Raw genomic sequence first — 19,388 nt, forward strand, 5'->3', positions numbered from 1 at the left:
TATATAGCACTAATAATAAACTTTCAGTATTGTTGGCACAAAATTTATAAACATATATTCCACGTTTAAAAAACTTTAAACAGTTTTTATTATACTTTTGTCATTTAAATTCACCTCTGAATATTATAACTTATAACTTTTCTAGTTTTATTTTAGCTTTTAGTTAACCTTAAAAAATACATATTGGTCTGCTTTTAAAATTTTTTTCTAAACGTTCACTTTAAATTACATAAACAACAATATTAATAAAATTTTATTTTGATTTAATATAAATACCGTCAATAAAACACCGGTTAACAGTTAAATATTCTAGGTGGACGAAGATGTAGCTTTACTAAAAATGTTGGGGGTCGATCAGTACAGGTTTTCGATTTCGTGGTCGAGAATATTCCCGGACGGAACAAACAAGGTGTTGAATCAGCCGGGTGTGGATTACTACAACAAGATGATTGACACTCTGATTTCAAACGGTATCGAGCCTGTGGTTACACTGTACCATTGGGATTTGCCTCAGGTTGGTATGAAAATAACGAAGTTGTTTAAAACAAGTTATGTATTTGAATGATATTAGTTTAACTATATCATAAAATTAAAATTAATTTATGCTTATTTACGTTAGCCAATGAGGATCACTAAACGTTTTTACTTTTGAATTTAGGTACTAGCCTAAATTTATTAATATCTATACTAGTGTAGTTACAATTTGCTTGTACACAAAATTATACGCTCTAGGAGCTCAAAAGTATCACAGCTTTAAATTTAATATACATAGATAAAAAGAAAAAAAAAATTATAGGGACTGCAAGACGTCGGAGGACTTGAAAATGACACAATTGTTGGACACTTTGAAAATTACGCAGATTTTTGTTTTGGTGAATTTGGAGACAGAGTTAAAATGTGGATTACTTTCAACGAACCATACGTTGTGACATGGCTTGGGTTGGTAAAAAAATACTAAGTAATTATAATTTAAAAGATTCGTTAACTTTTTTTTTAAATATTTATAAGAAATAATCATAGTTAATAACTACTTTGATACTAGAAATAGTTTAAGTGTATGAGATACTTAGGTTTAGATTTATAAATAAAACTGGAAGTTAAAATATTTCTCTACACAGGATGAACATTTTTGAATAAGTTTATGTTACCTAAGAACTCCTATAGAGCCTAAGCTCCCCTCTAGACTAACTGACAAGTGTTTTATCTCTAACAAGTTATCACAAAAATGTTACTTTCAACAGCTACGGAATAGCCGTGTTCGCACCAGGAGTCTACAGTCCGGGATACGCTCCCTACACCACGGCCCACAACATAATCAGGTCTCACGCCAAAGCGTACAGGTTGTACGACAGAAAGTACAGGAGCGAGCAAGACGGAATCGTCGGCATCACGCTGAGCACTGAGTGGGCTGAACCTAAAGATCCTAGTAATCCTGATGATGTAGCTGCTGCTGACAGATTCTTGCAGGTAGATCCTTGTTAGACATTTTTTTAAAAAAATAATGTTCAGTTATTCAATAATAAAAAAGTTAGTTGTCTCTTTATATATTCATGTATTTTAAAACTTTTGAAATATTTCAGTCGATCATGGGTTGGTACGCTCACCCTATTTTCAAGAACGGGGACTACCCACCTGTTACTAAGGATTACGTTGCTAAGAAAGATGCTGAAGCAGGTTTGTTATATGAAAAATTTATTTTACTATGGTAAAAACTAAAGAGAAAAAAAAATAACAACTAGTCACTGTTAAACTTTTGGATGTTTTAAGTTTCGAAACAATTATTTAAGTTAGTTTTAAAGTTTACATTTTTAAGGCATGTTGTTATATTGCAGCTTATACAGTTTAAGCAGTTCAAGGAAATAGTTAACTACAACTTAAAAAAATTCAAAAATTTGATGACATGTTAAATTTACCATTAAAAAAACTTAGCATGATGTGAATTCATTATACATAAGTTAAATTTGTTAACGAAATTCGTGTTGATAAACTAATTTTGAAAAAAAATCATAGTAGCATCTTTCATAATCTAAGAAATTAATTTTAAAATTATATAGGTATAACCACACCGCGCCTGCCTGAGTTTACAGAAGAAGAGAAGTTAGAAATAGCTGGCAGTTACGATTTCTTCGGTTTGAACGGTTACACGACGAGAGTGGTGGAAACAAAAATAAAACCCGCTAAACCTGTTAACTGGGAGAATGACAGGGACACTTCTGAGGTTGGTGTATGATGAAAAACTTTTTAAATATGCAGTGAGCTTTTTAGTAGTTACGTTTAAATAAACTAAACAATTATTAGTCAGTTTTTTGTAAATATGTATGATTTTAGGTCTTAAATAAGATTAGACAAAACTATTTCTTAAGAAAATGTTAGCTTTATAAAATCTGTCGCTATTATTTACTTCTAAATTTTAAATTTAAATTTCTATAGCTTTTATATGTTTAGTTCGATAGCAACTACATAGAAGTAATTGATATAAGCATTTATGTTTTAAAGCCTTTTATCACTTGAAAATATTTTAAATAAACGAAAGTACTAGTAAAACAAAAGCGTGTATTTATCCATTTTTTCAAAAAACAGCAGAAACGGAATATTGTATTTTTACAATAATTTTGTTGTTGCTAATAAATATCAGCATCAAATAAAAAACTACAACCCTTTAAGCATTGTTATCAGCAATTGCTCAGTTATCAATCCAAAAACTTATTTTTTTAAGCAACTATAACAAAACTAAACACTGATTAATCGATTTACACGCAGACGTCGGTGGAAGGAGCTCGGCAGGGCCACCCGGAGTGGCTGCAGTACGTGCCGTACGGGATGCGGAGGCTGCTGAACTGGATCAAGGAGGAGTACGGCAACCCGCCAATCTACATCACCGAGAACGGGGTGGGAACGAGCGTGGCGGAGACCGACGATCAGGGAAGGATCGACTACCTGAAGACCTACATCGACGAAGCGCTTAAAGGTATGAGGATTGCTTTTATTATTTAAATTGTACGAATATAAACACTGTGCGTATATGGATAATGTATATGTTCATAAAATTTTGTACCATATATTCGAATAAATCGACGAAGCACTTAAAGGTACAAGGATTTTTTATTATTAGATTTATTAAAAATTTATGTTATTTGAGGCTTTTAAAGGTTTTCTGTGAGATCTTGTTTGTTTACTATGCGTTGTAGATTAACAATACAGCCATGTATGAATAATGCTAATGTACATAATGAGACAAGTGCGATGAAGCTCTTAAAGGTACGAGGATTGCTTTTATTTTATTTAAAACTGATGTTATTTGAAGCCTCACGGGGTTTAATAAACTTTAAACGTATGGATTAAATTGAGGATTGTTCTATTATTAGATTGTACAAATATATAACTAGATTGTACAAAATTTAAACGACGACGCTCTTAAAGGTATATTTTTTTTTGTTAAAGTAAAGAATTGTTGTTACTTGAGTACGAAAAACTTTTAACACTGTGCGTATCTGAATAATGTGTATATTGATAGCATTTTATAACATTCATTCAAAATATATATCTGTGAAGCTCTTGAAGGTTTCTTATGAAATTTTATTTAATAATGTTTAAAATGTGCTTTTGAGCAACAGTGCAAACATACTTGAATAATATTTTTCATATATAACAAAAACCATATCGATAAATCTCTTAAAGGTACGAAGTTTGGAAAGTTTCCCGTTTAAATAAATAGTCTGTCAAAAGTATGCATGTTTGAATAAGTATATAAACGTATAAATAATTACATACATATACCTGGTTTGTTTGAAATATATAAACAATAAGAATTGATACTCAACTCTAAATACACAACAAAGCACAAATAAATTCATTGCTTAAAATTATTTTGTTTCAAGAACATTTAAGTTTAATCTTTTTTAGTTCTAAAGTACGTCATATTTTTTATTATTGTGCAATTTGTTAAGCTTTGCTTTGTACTGTCTATATACACTTACTTGTACATAATTACAATAAATACATTTCCACAGCCAAGCAAATAGACGGAGTTGACCTGAGAGGGTATACTGCCTGGTCTCTGATGGACAATTTTGAGTGGAACAGCGGTTACGGACCGAGGTTCGGGCTTTTTGAAGTCGATTTCAACGACGACTCAAGACCGAGAACACCAAAAATGTCATCCGTATTTTACAAGTTTGTTTGAATATGTATTAACTTAAAGGCAACGTTTGTTTAAATAACAAAACAACAGCTTTTAAAGTTGGTTTGTATACAAAAAATTAAGGCTAAAGTAATATATTTTCAACATAAAATATTGTCTATAAAATTAAGTTTTATCAAGCGCTTTTTGATGGAACAAAGAGTTTTTTACCTAAAAAAATGTTTAGTGAGGTGATTAAGAACAACGGGTTCCCAGCTTTAGAAAGAGACGAGAGAATATCTGGAGAATTTCCTGAAAATTTTATTTGGGCCGTTGCCACCTCATCTTACCAGGTTTGTTTTTGACTATTTAAATTCATTGATTTAAACCTTAAAATTTCAAAAGCTTAGTTGTTTTAAATATCCACTTGTCAATACAAAAAATAACGTGCAGTTTTGCTTTTTTTCACACATAATATACTTTTGTTTAAAGTCAGATAAAACAACGATAGCTTCTGCTTAAACTATGATCAATAAAAAAGAACTAAATCAACAGATTGAAGGTGGATGGAAGCAGGATGGGAAAGGAGTTGGCATCTGGGATGAAACGTCACACAAAGGAGGACTTGTTCTTGTGAGTTAATAATAAAAGTGTGTGTATTAACATATCTGAATTAATACTCAGATTAAATCGATCAAACTTACTTGATTGTGATAAGTTTTTCCTTAGCTGTTCATTTCTCTTTTGCACTATACACACTATAAGTATATTAGCAAACTTGTATTATATATTTACAGAACGACGACACCGGAGACGTTGCTTGCGATTCTTACAACAAACTCGAAGAGGATATAGAAATTATCAATAACATGCAGCTTACTAGTTACAGGTCAGTTACAGGTTTTAGTATATTAGTATTGTTTGAAAATTGACTTTGTGAGATGTTGCAGTAAAAGTTATCAGAATTAAAACTGCGTTTCAACCCATGTACTAAACTACTACTGTTTCCATTCATAAGCTTGTTTATCCACTTGTTTTCAATATACTTACTTTTCTTACTCATACCAGTTTAAAAAAGCAACAAACTGTCGTCTTAATTCAATGTGCTCTCTACTCTACTTTATATGAAATTGTGTGAAAATTAATACGAAATTGTACGTACGTAACAGGTTCAGCATATCGTGGCCTCGACTGATACCGAGCGGGACGTACAAAGACGAGTCCTCGGTTAACCAGGCGGGAGTCGATTATTACAACAGGCTCATCAACAGGCTGCTGGACATCAACGTGGAACCGATGGTCACCATCTACCACTGGGATCTTCCCAACGAAATTCAAGTGAGTACATCAGTTGGGTGTTTGTTGAAATGAATTATGTAGTTGCTTTTTTTGAGAAAATTTCAACAAGCTTTTTAACTCGGTAAACTAATTACAATTTAGAATTTTTAAAGAGCAAACCTAATCCTAAACTTCTTAAGTTTATTAGGCTAACTTAACACATTAACTAGATGTTTTAATTTTACCCCCCCCCTCCTGTTTTTACACCATAACTTTAATTAGTAGTATATCATATAAATATATAATTCAACATAAGATATTTAAAAAATTACTTTAAATTATAGCTAGTTTAAAAAAACTTGTTAAACAAAACTAATTTAATAAATTTAAAATAAAAAGTTTCACAAGGCAGTCACTATAATCTTCAAAAACCCTAAACTTCTTTCATGACATTTATTCACAAAACCACTCAGACGGATATCGGAGGGTGGCCGGACGAGCGGATAATCGAGAAGTACGTTTCCTACGCCGACCTGTGCTTCCGGTTGTTCGGGGACCGGGTGAAGAAGTGGATAACCTTCAACGAGCCGTGGGTGTTCACCAGACTGGGTTACGGGGAGGGCATACATTCCCCCAACTTGAGAATGTCCGGCGATTTCGACTACAAGGCCGGCCACAACGTCATCAGGGCCCACGCCATGGCTTACAGGTTTTTGTAATATTATTTTATTTTATATAATCTTAATAAATTTATGTATTATTTGAGGTAAGTTTCTTTTGATTATTTAGAACTTTCTTTTCAAGCTAATTCAAATAAATTTTCTGTATTTATTTAGAGCATTCTTTATAAACTGATATTTTATTTTAACTTTTTATGCCAGTATAATATAGCTTACAGGTCGGTTGAGCATTTGGTTTTTTTGAAAACTTTAGAATATTTTATATAATTTAAATAAATTTTCTGTATTATTTGAGATCAGTTTTGTTTATTTATTTAGGACTTTCTTTTCAAACTGTTATTTAATTCAACGTTTCTATGCCAGTATGATTTATCTGATACGGCTTACAGATTGAATTTTGTTTGTAGTATCTTTAACTTTAGCTAAATCCCAATAGCATACGAGGGTATCGGTTTAGTTTATAAACTAGTTTAAAGTATTTTTTTTCAATAATTTGAGTTCTAATTGTACTCAGCACAAAATAATCTTAATGAACACAAAATTGTAAAGATATTTTAGCTTTAAAAATACAAATTAGTTATTAAATTTTTAATAAATTAGTGTTTACATGTATATATACTTATACTTAAAACTATTTTAATCAAACAGATTTCACAAGGTAGTTCAATTACAGCTATAAAAAAATTTGTAGCAATAGTTTAATGATGAAAATATTTGTTTTCTCGTTATTGTCATTATAAACTAAGTTCAACCCTAGCTTTATAAGATTAATGAAATTAGGCTTTATAAGTTTATGATTTGGTTTAAAATTTACAGTTTAAAAATATTTAACATGTGGAACATACTCACTTTATAAAAAAATTTAACCTTTATGTAAATAAGATAACTTTACTCTTAAAACTAAACAAATAATACCAGGTTGTACGCTGACAAGTACAAATCGGCGCAGGGCGGAAAAGTCGGAATAACAATGAACTGCGACTGGACCGAACCGAGGAACCCCAACAAGCTGCAGGACCACGTTGCCAGGGACAACCTGCTGGACTTCTTCCTCGGGTGGTGGGCAAAACCCATCTTCGTCGACGGGGATTACCCCGATATCATGAAGGTGCGTTGAGATATTGTTTTAATTCTGTACACATCAAGTAGCTTTAAAAAATAAATTTGATAACAAAAGTATGCTTTCTTTCTCTAATATTTGTTTAAGTGTAAGAGTTTATTAATGTTTTTTTTCGTTATTAAAAATTTGATATCCGATAAACTAAATTTATAAATATTGCTGTCTTTTAGCCAGTAAAGTAAATATAGCACTTTTAACTATATTCACAATAACATTATTTTCCTATATTTACACTGTCAACTGTCATGTATTTATATACTAAAAGTCATTACAAAATTGCAAGTTAAATTTAATTTCTCAGACATTGATGGTACTATTTATCAGTAAACTCAAAACGTAGTTTTAATAAAATTTATCATTAAACCGTTTTTTTAATATTCGAGTGTCAAATGTCAAAGATTGCTCGGGGAAATTATATATAGTAATTTTTTTTTTTTGACAATAAACCTTTTTCCAAAGACACTGATTGGTGAAAGATCGACCCAGCAGGGATTGTCGGAATCACGACTGCCCTCGTTCACCTCCGAAGAGAAGGACATGATAAGGGGATCTTCGGACTTCTTCGGTCTCAACCACTACACCACCAACCTCGCCTACAACACTTTCAAACCCGCCAGCGATGACGTGGTGGGTTACTATGACGACAGGGAGTGCGGCAACCAGAACGATTACACGTGGCCCACAGCTAAATCCGTTTGGTTATTCGAGGTAACTGTTTTGTATGAGTTAAAAGTAAACGATTTTTTAATTAATAAACATATAATTTTAGGTTATTTTAAACTATGTAAAAAAAAAATTTAGTCTTGTCTCATTTATAAAAGCGTTTTCTACTTTAAAAAGCACGTTCAAATAAAAATAGGATTAACATATCTTATGTTTAAAAAGTACTGCGTAAGTTATGATTTATGAAAAATTGAACAACCTTGATAATTTGATTATTCTATGTAGTTTATATCTCTTTGAAGAAACATCACAAACACGCTTCTTAATATTATGAAAGTATGTACACTCACATTAACTTTTAAAACAGTTAGTTAACCTTATGTACATATTTATTTAATCCGATTTATAAGAAAATTAAAAGAGAACAATATAATTTTGTTTAAAGTTATACCAGAGAACTAAAACAATCAGATACTATTTAAGAACACGTCTTAAACAATATTCAAAAATATAAATAAACAATAATATTTTTAATATTTAAAAAGGTTCCGTGGGGAGTGAGACGGCTGCTGAACTACATCAAAGAAAAATACAACGACCCGGAAATTATAATCACCGAGAACGGAGTTTCTGAAGGGGGAGATTCCAATGAACTGGACGATTATTGGAGGAAGGAGTATTACGTCGGTTACCTCAACGAAGTTCTTAAAGGTTTTGAAATAGTTTCTCATTTAGGTATTGTATTAAAGTAAGTGTTGAAGGCTTTATGACATTTTTTTCATTTGTTTTAAGTATTTACCTTGTATTTAACTTGACAATTATTTATAACTATTTTGTTTATATTGTTCTAACTTAACGAATTGATGAGTTTCTTTACTTTGTTTATACAAAATATGCTATATTTTACTCTAGTTTGATTTATTTAAAGTTTAAACTCTGACTAGAATCATAATAGGTTTTAAAGAACTCTACAAAAATAAACAATACTAACTACTTAAACTTTGTTTACGACTAAGAACACATAGAGTATAAGACTACTAAGAATCAACATATTAATTTATACTAATAAACAAACAGCAATAAATGAAGATGGTGTTAATGTAAAAGGATACACTGCTTGGTCTTTAATGGACAATTTTGAATGGCAATCTGGTTATGATGAAAGGTTTAAAGTTGTTACTTTTGTATCTATTTCTGTTTAAATAAATAACAAATCACTTTTTTTAAAACATATCTTGTCTAGAACATTTATATTTTCGTAATATTACAGACTTAATAAATTAATTTGTGATTTTATATCGTTTTACAACTCGAATGTTTATACTATCTACTTCTTAGCTCAATTATAAAAAACTCGCTAAGCATTGTTAAATTACTTGTTGCTTTTACAAAAAAGTAAAAACTTGGTGTTCTTTGTTCATCAAGTTTTTTATTACTTTATGTTTTTATTTTTCATTGATTTTAAATTGTTTATGCTATTTAATCGTTGAATTATTTTTATCAAAATCGATATTTCTTCCCAAAGGTTCGGCATGCACTGGTTGAACTTCAGCGACCCTCAGCTGACGAGGGTGGCGAAACAATCGGTTGAATGTTACAAGCAGATTGTGAGGGAAAACAAATTTCCGTCGGGTGGCGTCGAAGAGCTGCAATATTGCGAAAGAAACGTCAACCTCGACCCTGGTTGGTAATTTGATTTGTTCAGCTCATCATAGTTTGACTTTTAACAACCTTTTTAACTAAGTAGCAAGTTTTTGTACAATCTTACAACAGTTTATTTTTTGTAATTTTGTTCTTATAATATTTTATGGGTAAAATTTTAATCTATTTTTAGTGCTCAACTTGATTTTTAAGAAGCCAAATTGAGTTGCACGATATAAATGTAGCTTATATTAGTGTATTTTTGGTAAAAACAAGGTTAATGTGTAACGTAAATTTCTCAAACCACCTTTGAAACAAGAACTTCGAACATTTGAAAATGAAAAAGTGTTGTATGTAGATCAATAATGCTAACTTAAAATAATTTCAACCTTATTTCTCAGTACTTCCTCCTGAGAAACCTGATGATGGCGAGGTCGGTGAGGTGTTTTCAGTAAATTTCCTTGGCAACCAGCTTGATTCAGATTCGGCCCTGACCGCGTTGAACGCGTTGTTTGGTGTTTCTATTGCTCTCTTCTGCATGTTCATATTTGGATCCATTTATTCAGGTAATTGTTACTGAATTTATTTTAAAAATTCGTGATATAGTTTGATAATCGACAAATTGATTTCGTCAGAAGTACTTTATTAGAATATTGTCAATTATAAAAACGAACTAAGTTAGTCGTCATTATTTATTCAAGAGTTTTATGACATGTTCATACAATTTTAGTTGAAAAATTAGTTTTATAAAATATAAAATTTAATTCTAAGGTTTAAAGGAAACATTTTTAACGCTAGACTCGTTTGAACAAAATCTTCAGATAACAGTTTACTGTTTTCCACGTATAATATAAAATAAAGAAAGTATATCTGTAAACTTTAATGACATAAGCTTTTAATGATGTTTTTATACGAAAGCAAAACAGTTTGTACTGAATAATAAAAATTATTAAAATGTTATGTTAGTTTTTTTATTGTTGAACAACTTATATGTTACTTCAATTTAATTTAGCAAATTGATTTAGTGATTTATATATACAATGATTACTAGAAAATTTGAAATTGTGATTTTTTTTTACTTATTAGATTTTTATAATTACTTATATGACTACAATTTGTTTACCTTTAGGATACAAAATAAAGAAAGCCAAGAAGTCAAAGAGGTACAGAGAAGATCTTCACGGTAAAGAAAACGTCAGTGTGTCTGCTATTTAAAACCTTTATGACGTAATATTTCGCACAGTTTTGTTTTTGTTTATTCTCTTTATTTGTTTACTTTTTTTTTGTTGTTTATATGTCTTTAATAAACTTGTTATAAATTTTAGCCTTTCTATTGTGATACATACAAAGACTTTTTTATGCAATATTTTAAATTAACATTGCATTTTACTAAACAAGGGTAGCGTCGTTTCAGATGTGGTAAAAAATAGATCCTTGCGGGCCAAATCATTTTAACCTTATTCTATTAATATAACATTTATGATAATTTTATAACTATTTAGTCGAAAATTGCTCAAAGTTCTTATTTCTTTAACAAATGAGAAAAAGAATTGTACTTTTTAATAATTTATCAAGTGTAATTTTTGAGTTTCATTGAAACTGTACCGAGATCTTTCTTTTTGCTATCCACATTAATCCTAGAATGTCTAGTGTAAGTACTAGAGTTAACATAGCCAGGTTTACACGTTCTCTGGCTGCAGATTTACTTATTGCGGGCTGTGTTATCTGCAACTTTGTTAACATTTGCGGGCCTGTCATATATATTATGCAGTACTAGTTTAAAGCTTTAAACGAACACGTTTGAAAAATGATAGCTTGTATAACATTTTTTACGTAAAAGTTGACTTTAGTTTTTGTTCAGTTTATTGTTTAAATACTACATTTAGGGTTATTTAAATTAAATAAATAAAATACTGAGTTTAGTAAACTTTCACTAATATGACTAAGATACCTAGTCTTCTAATCGGAGTTTTCAGAATTTGAATTGACAAAACTTGAATCGTCGTTCCTTTTTTCTTTTATGACATGATGAAAAAATACTTTATACAGATTAATGCTTGACAATAAACTTTTTTTTTGTAAAGCATTCAGCCTAGCAAGTAACAATGAACTATGGAAGAAATGGCAACTAATATAAAAACCCTAAATTTTTTATTTACTCGACATGATAGTGTTTATTATTACTATATGATCCTAATAATAGCCAAAAAACTTTGAAAGTTTTTGAAAGTAAATTACATCAAAAAAAAAACAAGGTAAAAAATATAAATTTATTAGAGTATATTATTTAGTAAAATTTGTAAGTTTGTTTCATAACTTTACTCTTTTTGTTAAGCTGATTGGGTACAGATAATCATCAAAATTTTCTGTACTAAGTACACTAATTTAACACTGAGGATAATCTCATTTCAATTGCATATTGAAAAAAAAAATCATATAGGTCCTATTAAATCTTATTACAAAAAATTAGTGCCCAATTTATCAAAAAAGACAGGATGTATAGGGTTTTTCTTTCATCAAGTTATAAAATAAAAATACAGGTTAAAATGTTTTCATATTCTATAAAATTTTTAACACTTATAAAAACTAATATGTATTAGTTATTGATTTTACAATTAAATAAAAATTTAAAGCACTCGTCATTTTTAAAACTTGTATTATTGTTAGGTGCATTATTGTAGTGTTAAGGTTTATGATAATCATAAGCTAGTTTTAATAAGCTATGATAAAAACAAACTTTTACACATCTTTATTAAGAAAAAAAATACTAAGAATGACAAATATAAGAAATAAACTTTAAGAATAGTAAAAAAAATTAAGTATATTAGTTAAACATTTCTCATAAATCACAATAATTTTTAGTAAAACTTTAAACTAATCTAATATAAAAAAAAAAAACTACTTACTAGAACAAAAAAAAAAGCTTAAAAATTAATTAAACATTAATCTATATATATACAATTTACTCACTAAAAAGAAAATTCTACAACAAGTTTGTTGAACTTAAATAAGCATATGAATGAACAATTAAATAGCTTGAGCGGGATTAGAAAAGTGTGAATCGTTGAAGCGACACAAATCTTGACTGATGCAATTTATCAACGTTTGTATATAAAATTTTAAAATTAAGTTTTATTTATAAAATAGTATATTGGTATATTATCAAAATCCAACAATGTTCAAAATTCACCCGATCTCATTTTATATAAATTTTATTTATTAATTAATTTTTTTATTTTTTTGTATTTTTTATATATTTTATATTTATTTTTCACTATAACTGTTACCCCTAACCCTTACCCTAGATCGGTAAGCGGTTCTCGAATTTTAGTTGGTGGATTTTGATTGGGTGGATTTGAACGCGGATGGATTTTGATCGCGGGTGGATTTTGATCGCGGGTGGATTTTAAACGTGTCCAAGTTTATTATGCTTATTTTTTAGTTTTCAAAAGCAAGCCACATGTAAAAACTCAATGATGTATTCCTTTGAAAATGAAAATTTACTAGTTTATAAATTATTTTATCTCTCAACAGGTTATATACATCCATAAAATATTTCTTACTTATTACATAATTTATTTTATGTCTTTTGTAGGAATTACTGAACACATCAACGCTTAAGTTTATCAACTAACTGCTTATTACTTCTGAAAATCCTTTACTCAACTAAACAACAGCAATAAATGAATATTTTATGCTAAAAATGTACTTAAGTGTAAAAAAATTGGTTCAAACTATATGATAGCAAGAGCATATCTCTACAAAAAAGGTTTTTGAGTAAACTTTGATTTGACAGTTTAAAAAGTTTAAAGACACTTAAATGAAATTGAACTTAGAATGATGAACTTACATTTTCAACTTAATAAAGTTTGTTTCATTACATTATGACTAGTTCAGAAAAAAAACGAGTTTTCCTGTAATACATATAATAAGAATATTTAATTTGTTACGGATACTTTATTAATAAAATTTTAATATAGTTCTAAATATAAAATCAAACACGGTCAAAGTGCATGATAACTGTGGTTTATATAATTTGTTTAAGAAATTAAAATCCAGATTGGATAAAGTTACTTAGCAAAACTTCTACACATTCAATTGGAGCAAATAAAAAAATTATCTGGAAAAGTTTTTTTATAATAGGAAATTTTCGTTATATTTAAAAAAAAGTAAAGCATACTTTTAATCTATATCAAGAGCAATTTATCATTTATATACAACATATTTTTTATAAAAAATACATTAAATCAAGTTTAGACCAGCTCAAAAAAAAAACTTTTTATCTATCTTAAAATTTTATTAATCTTTATGTAAACAATATACTACATGCAGCTTATAAGTTTAATAAACTTTTATTTATTAATTTATGCAGTTACTACTTACTCTAATAGTCCACATTCACTCATTCACTCTCGGTCTAAGTTATAGACGCTAGGATGCAAGTACTTCATCGTCTCTGGAATTCTTAGGAGTACATTTACTTTGTTGATTTCTTTTTTCTACATAAACGAGTTTCGGTACCATATTGCTATGGAAATTACTTACATAATTATCAAATATGTTAACTGGGCTTCTTGACACTAAAAAATGTTGTTGTCTTTTCCAGTCACTTTCGTTTACATACCTTATGTTCGGCTGTTTCGAAAGTTTAGACGAAAAGATAACACTTTTGTTTACAACATCACCATTTTTATCAACTTTAAAGCTTTTATGTTGTCTAACTGAAATATCTTTACCATTTTTTTTCAGCTTAGTTGTGTTATGCAAGTCAGTCAATTTTTTCATTAAGATAGAACTTTTTGGAACATCTGAAGAAGGCAAATAATCGGATTTGTTCGACACAGGTCTACCTATGCTATCAAGTTTTATCTCGTGCAGTTTCTTAGAAGAAACGGTCTTGACAGTTTGAACTCTGTTTTTATTGTTATCACTCAACTTTACGCTATGATACGGGTTACTAGATTTTTTAACTGCAGTCAAACTATTAGGAATGATATTATTAGGTATAATAACGAAGCTATTGTCACTAGCTTCGTTAAAAGGTCTTAATTTACCAACTGGCTTAGTATCACTCGTTAAATTATAACTAGTCTGAACATAGTCAACACAACTTTCCGTAAAACTTCTCAGTTTTTGCAAATCTACGGTAAATGAAGCTGGCTGAAAAGATCTGGACACAGTTTTTATCAGGCCAGTACTACTACCGGAAACTGTCGTTGGAACTGAAACATTAAGGAGAGTCTGAGAACTTCTGAAAACAAGGAAAGTGTTTATGATTTTTAAATATTATTTTACTTAAACATTTTCATTTTCTAGTAGTAGATTTAATGACTATCAAACTATTTTAAGTGTTATTTATAAAAAAATACCTAATCAACAAAACTAAACAAACTAACTTTTCCATTGAAATAGTATGTTGACTGTCAGACTCTTCTATGGTGTTTAAACCTGAGTTAAAAAGCTTTGAACGCGTCAATTTACTCCTCATAGACTTTGAGCTTAACATTGCAGAATTGCAGATTCCCTTGGACAAATTTCCTGATGATCTGCTTGCTTTGGAAAGTGCAACTTCATTTTTTCCACTTTGAGTTGAACCAGAAAATTTGTTACACTTATCCGACATTTTTTAAATAATGTCTAACATTTGGAAAATATGTTAAAAGCTAGGAGCAAAAATTCGAAATATAATTGTATATTGAACCTAATATCAAATTTTGTAAAATTGCCTTAAAATTTTTAGTATACATAATTATTATTACAAAACATTTTTTATACTTCAAAATTCTGTTATATTTTAAAATATATAAATTCTGTCTTCTTATGAAGCAATTAAAAGAGGCTGTTTATGTTTATGTTGTTAAAATATTGTCGGGTTACACATGTAACCAAAATTTATATAAATAAATTGTAGAAATAAGCAAATAACACTAAACAATATATTATTAAACTTGAAGTTTAAAGATAATTTAATGTATACAATTTTCAAAAATATATTTAATGATTAGTGTAATATCAATATATTTACTTATTTTCTGTTGAAGTAGAAATCGATTACTTCAATAAACATACAATTTTTAATAAATTCAACAAATAACAGTAAACAAAGAAATATTCAGATTAAAATATTAACTTTACATCTTTAAATCTGCCGTACAAAAAAGATAACATCGTTTAAAAGGCTTGACTCAATTGAATATTCTGATGAGCCTTTCCAAAATAGATGACTACTGAAACTAAGCGTTTTACAAGGTTAACTAAAATTAGAGCTTTAAAATTAAACTTGATACGAGTGACTCCCAAGATGTCAATGAAAAACATAATATTAAAAGAGAAATTATGTCTTAAATTGTGAATAATTTGACAAAACTAATAACTAAATTGTTGGTTTATTTAATTTGCTTTGTTAGTTTTATAAAGATATATAATTTCTAAGTAGTAATCCATGTTATAAACAAAATAAATCATGAGACTTTAAATTCAAAATTGTTTTTATTTCAGTTTTATGTTTATATGCTTAGTTTTAAACATATAATATAAATTTACAATATAGTTCACGAAACGTTTAAATATAACAAAACTTATGTTGTTAATTTGGCTTGAAATATTACTTATAACAATAATTTACAAAGAGTATATACTTTAAAGCTGATTATAACTTTCAGGGTTATCACTCGTTTATTCCGAATTTTTCCAGGCTTTCTTATTTTCATTCAGGTTTTTAAAAATACACATTTTTGGGTCTATATCTAGTTAAAATTAAATATAAGGCTAGAAACCGTGTTAAATAATATAAAAACATTGGAAAGATACTCTAAAAATACTTTAAATATGTTTAAAAAAAAATTGATGATGACAATTTTTTATTTATATGATAAATTTTATGAGTCAAATCGACGTTTTACAACTGAACATGTAAAAATTGTTAAAATTCCAGGTTTTTGCAGGTTTTTGTTAAAATTTATCAAATTCCTGGATTTTCCAGGTTTTTTTAGCCTAAGTCATAAAATTCCAGGTTTTTCCATGTTTTTCTGGGTTTTCAGGTAAAGTGGCAATTCTAAATTTTCTGTGATGAATATTGCTACTATAAAACTTAAAAAAGTAAAACATTATTGTTATATAATAATACAACTTTGAAAAAAGTTCTGTTGGATCAAACAATAAGTATTATTTTTCTTAATGTGTAACTAAGATATTCTTCAAACTTTCATTTCTTGTTATTAATTATTTCAGTATGTTTTATTTACAAAAATTATCTTGGCGTTAACAAAGGTATAAAACAAAAACTACTAAACAAAAGTCATTGCTAACAAACAACACTCTAAAATAAGTTAAATCATTTATTTTACTTAATTTATAATAAGTCACATTAAAAACTAAGTAAAAAAGTTTGGAAATAATGGTTAACTCTTTAAAAATCTAAACAAATAGATTTTATAAGTTACTCTAGTCCAAAAATATTTTATCTCTACTTGGTGCTTTTAAATTAGATTGTGAGTTATAGTTTGGCTGTAGCATTGTATCATAAAAATACATACAAGTTAACACTATTGTAGTAGCAAATATATTAAAGTTTCAAGTTGCCTTATGCACAGTAAAAAAGACTAAGCTTGCATAGTATCAAAATTTTATAAGCTGTGAATTTAAATATAAATGTTATGCTTTATGAATGGTTTAATTTTTTGTTTACTCCGGTAATTTAAACTTAATGTTAGAATTTTAACTTTCCTTTTTGCAATGCCACAAAATTAAATAACACAAAGCCATAAACAAAATTTTATGTTAACACACGTAAGTAGATTTCCTCATAAAAAATAACTATAATGCTTTAAAAATCTAGTTACATTGTTCTTCACAATACATACTAATGAACTAGTAATAAAATTCTAAATATAAATAAGGGTTTTAAAACTTTTTAATGAAATTTAAACAACAATTAACATTATATTACTTAATAAAACAAATAAGTAAATACTAAGTCTGAAATCTGCTGTGAGGATAAAGTTTATCACAATTTAAATTGCTGCTGACTAAACATAAATGTATATAATCTTGCAAATTAGAAAACATTGCATCATTGTATTTTGCAAACTAAACTTAAAAAATTTACTTGTTCTGCTTCAATGAGCAAACTATACAGTTTGAATACATTTCTATCACTTGATGTATAGACTTTATAGTTTATTGAAACTTAATACATTGAAAAGCTTTATTGAAAACATTTCATCAGTGTAGCTTAACATTAAAAATATTCCATAGTAATATGATACTTTTTTTGTTTTAATGAGCAAAACTTATACAACTTGTAAAAAGTTATATAAACTATTATTTGAACTATGTTGAAAACTAAATAAATCGACAAGATTATTTATTGTTCATTTCTCTAAACTTTTTTAACTCTAGACTTTTAGTTGATAGTATGTTTGTTTTACAACAAAAATCAAGTTACAATAAAATTCACTTTACATACTAATGGCTTGATAATATAACTTTAAATATAAATAAGAAAGTTTTTAATTTTTTATAGAAAAAAACTAAACAACTTACAACACAAACAAAAAAATGTTAAGTCTAAAATCTGTTGTAAAGATATAAAGTATGCAACCTCAACTAAAACTGCTACTTATTCAAAACTGTTAAAAATATATGCAAACTTGCAAACTAGATAACATTGCATCATTATAAGCGGGAAACTAAACTTGAAAAGTTATTTGTCCTGCTTAAATAAGCAAGCTATGAATTGTATATAAAGTTTTATCTTCTTAAGTAGACTACCTTGAAACTTAATACGGTAAACATAAGGTGTTCATCATTTAAGTGGTATTTTGTTCCTAATAAAATTCCGAGGTAAAAATTCACTTTTCTGTTTGAAAATATTTAATACAATTCCTAAAAACTTGATCAATTTATATTAGAACAATGTTGGGAACTAGCTAAATAGACAGCGATTTCTATTTATTATTTCTGTAAATATTTTCAACTACAATTTTACGGTCGTTACTTGAGATATTTTACAACAAAAACTCTCTAATCTATTAAAAACTATAAAACGTATAATTTCTGTATTAAATTTAAGAAATTGTTTTGTTTAAACTCTTTAATCTAAACTTGTATTATGTAAGTTTGTTAAGTGTTTATAGCTGTAGTCAATATAAATTTCTTAAGTTTTTGTTTTTTACATGTTTTGAAGTTACTCGAAATACAATGTAAAACCAGAACATAACATACTTTAGATTTTAGTTGTCAGTCTTTTTGTTGAATAACCAGGCTCGATCTTGGTTAATGAAGCAGACTTGTAATTTAACAAAATATCAAAATTAAAACTAAAATAACAGAAGTCTTAACAGAAAAATCTACGACGGTTAACTTATAATTTATTTTTTTAGTATACTATGCAGCTTGTTGATTGTAAGGTTTTTCTAAACACCAGGCGTAATATCTGCATTTTAAACGTCTATTTAGTTTTATTGCTTATCAACTTTCTTCACTTGATAGCACGGGTATCGCGTAATTTGGAGCATTGCAGCAGGTTTTCAAATAAAAGCTACTTTAAATTGAATTAAATAATATAAAGATGTAAAACTTTTTATATTCAAAACAGTTTTTAATTTATTGTTTTTGTGCTTGTGGTGTTTTCATCAAACTACGGATTTTTTAAATATTTGTAAATTTTTATCACCCCTTAACAAAACTGAGTAGCTGTCAAATTTGCTAGAGCGTACAAAATTTCACGAGGAACAAAATTGCACGAAGATACTTTGGCACGAAGACACTTTTGCGCGAGGGTATAAAATTGCACTAAGACAAAATTGCACTAAGACACTATTACACGAAGTGTTTATTGCACGAATACACTTTTGCACGGTGACATTTTGCAGTAATCTAGTGC

The 19,388-nt window shown here is 28.3% G+C and overlaps 1 protein-coding gene across 1 annotated transcript in view; it reads left to right on the forward strand.

Moving 5' to 3' along the window:
• Positions 1 to 10,717, forward strand: part of LOC145832578 (lactase/phlorizin hydrolase-like) — a 40,457-nt gene extending 29,740 nt beyond the window's left edge. Inside the window, exons 51-69 of the mRNA XM_082939893.1 lie at positions 314 to 514; positions 797 to 939; positions 1,242 to 1,467; positions 1,581 to 1,674; positions 2,055 to 2,218; positions 2,761 to 2,968; positions 4,011 to 4,173; positions 4,368 to 4,473; positions 4,676 to 4,753; positions 4,918 to 5,009; positions 5,290 to 5,458; positions 5,872 to 6,107; positions 6,997 to 7,186; positions 7,658 to 7,906; positions 8,407 to 8,572; positions 8,939 to 9,026; positions 9,387 to 9,544; positions 9,904 to 10,068; positions 10,632 to 10,717. Coding sequence (XP_082796019.1) covers positions 314 to 514; positions 797 to 939; positions 1,242 to 1,467; positions 1,581 to 1,674; positions 2,055 to 2,218; positions 2,761 to 2,968; positions 4,011 to 4,173; positions 4,368 to 4,473; positions 4,676 to 4,753; positions 4,918 to 5,009; positions 5,290 to 5,458; positions 5,872 to 6,107; positions 6,997 to 7,186; positions 7,658 to 7,906; positions 8,407 to 8,572; positions 8,939 to 9,026; positions 9,387 to 9,544; positions 9,904 to 10,068; positions 10,632 to 10,717 — 2,982 coding nt within the window. The remainder of the gene's footprint in view (positions 1 to 313; positions 515 to 796; positions 940 to 1,241; positions 1,468 to 1,580; positions 1,675 to 2,054; positions 2,219 to 2,760; positions 2,969 to 4,010; positions 4,174 to 4,367; positions 4,474 to 4,675; positions 4,754 to 4,917; positions 5,010 to 5,289; positions 5,459 to 5,871; positions 6,108 to 6,996; positions 7,187 to 7,657; positions 7,907 to 8,406; positions 8,573 to 8,938; positions 9,027 to 9,386; positions 9,545 to 9,903; positions 10,069 to 10,631) is intronic.
• Positions 10,718 to 19,388: the final 8,671 nt, after the last annotated feature.

The sequence above is a fragment of the Thalia democratica genome, chromosome 3, assembly GCF_965202585.1.
Source record: "Thalia democratica chromosome 3, ktThaDemo2.hap1.1, whole genome shotgun sequence".
Lineage (NCBI taxonomy): Eukaryota > Metazoa > Chordata > Thaliacea > Salpida > Salpidae > Thalia > Thalia democratica.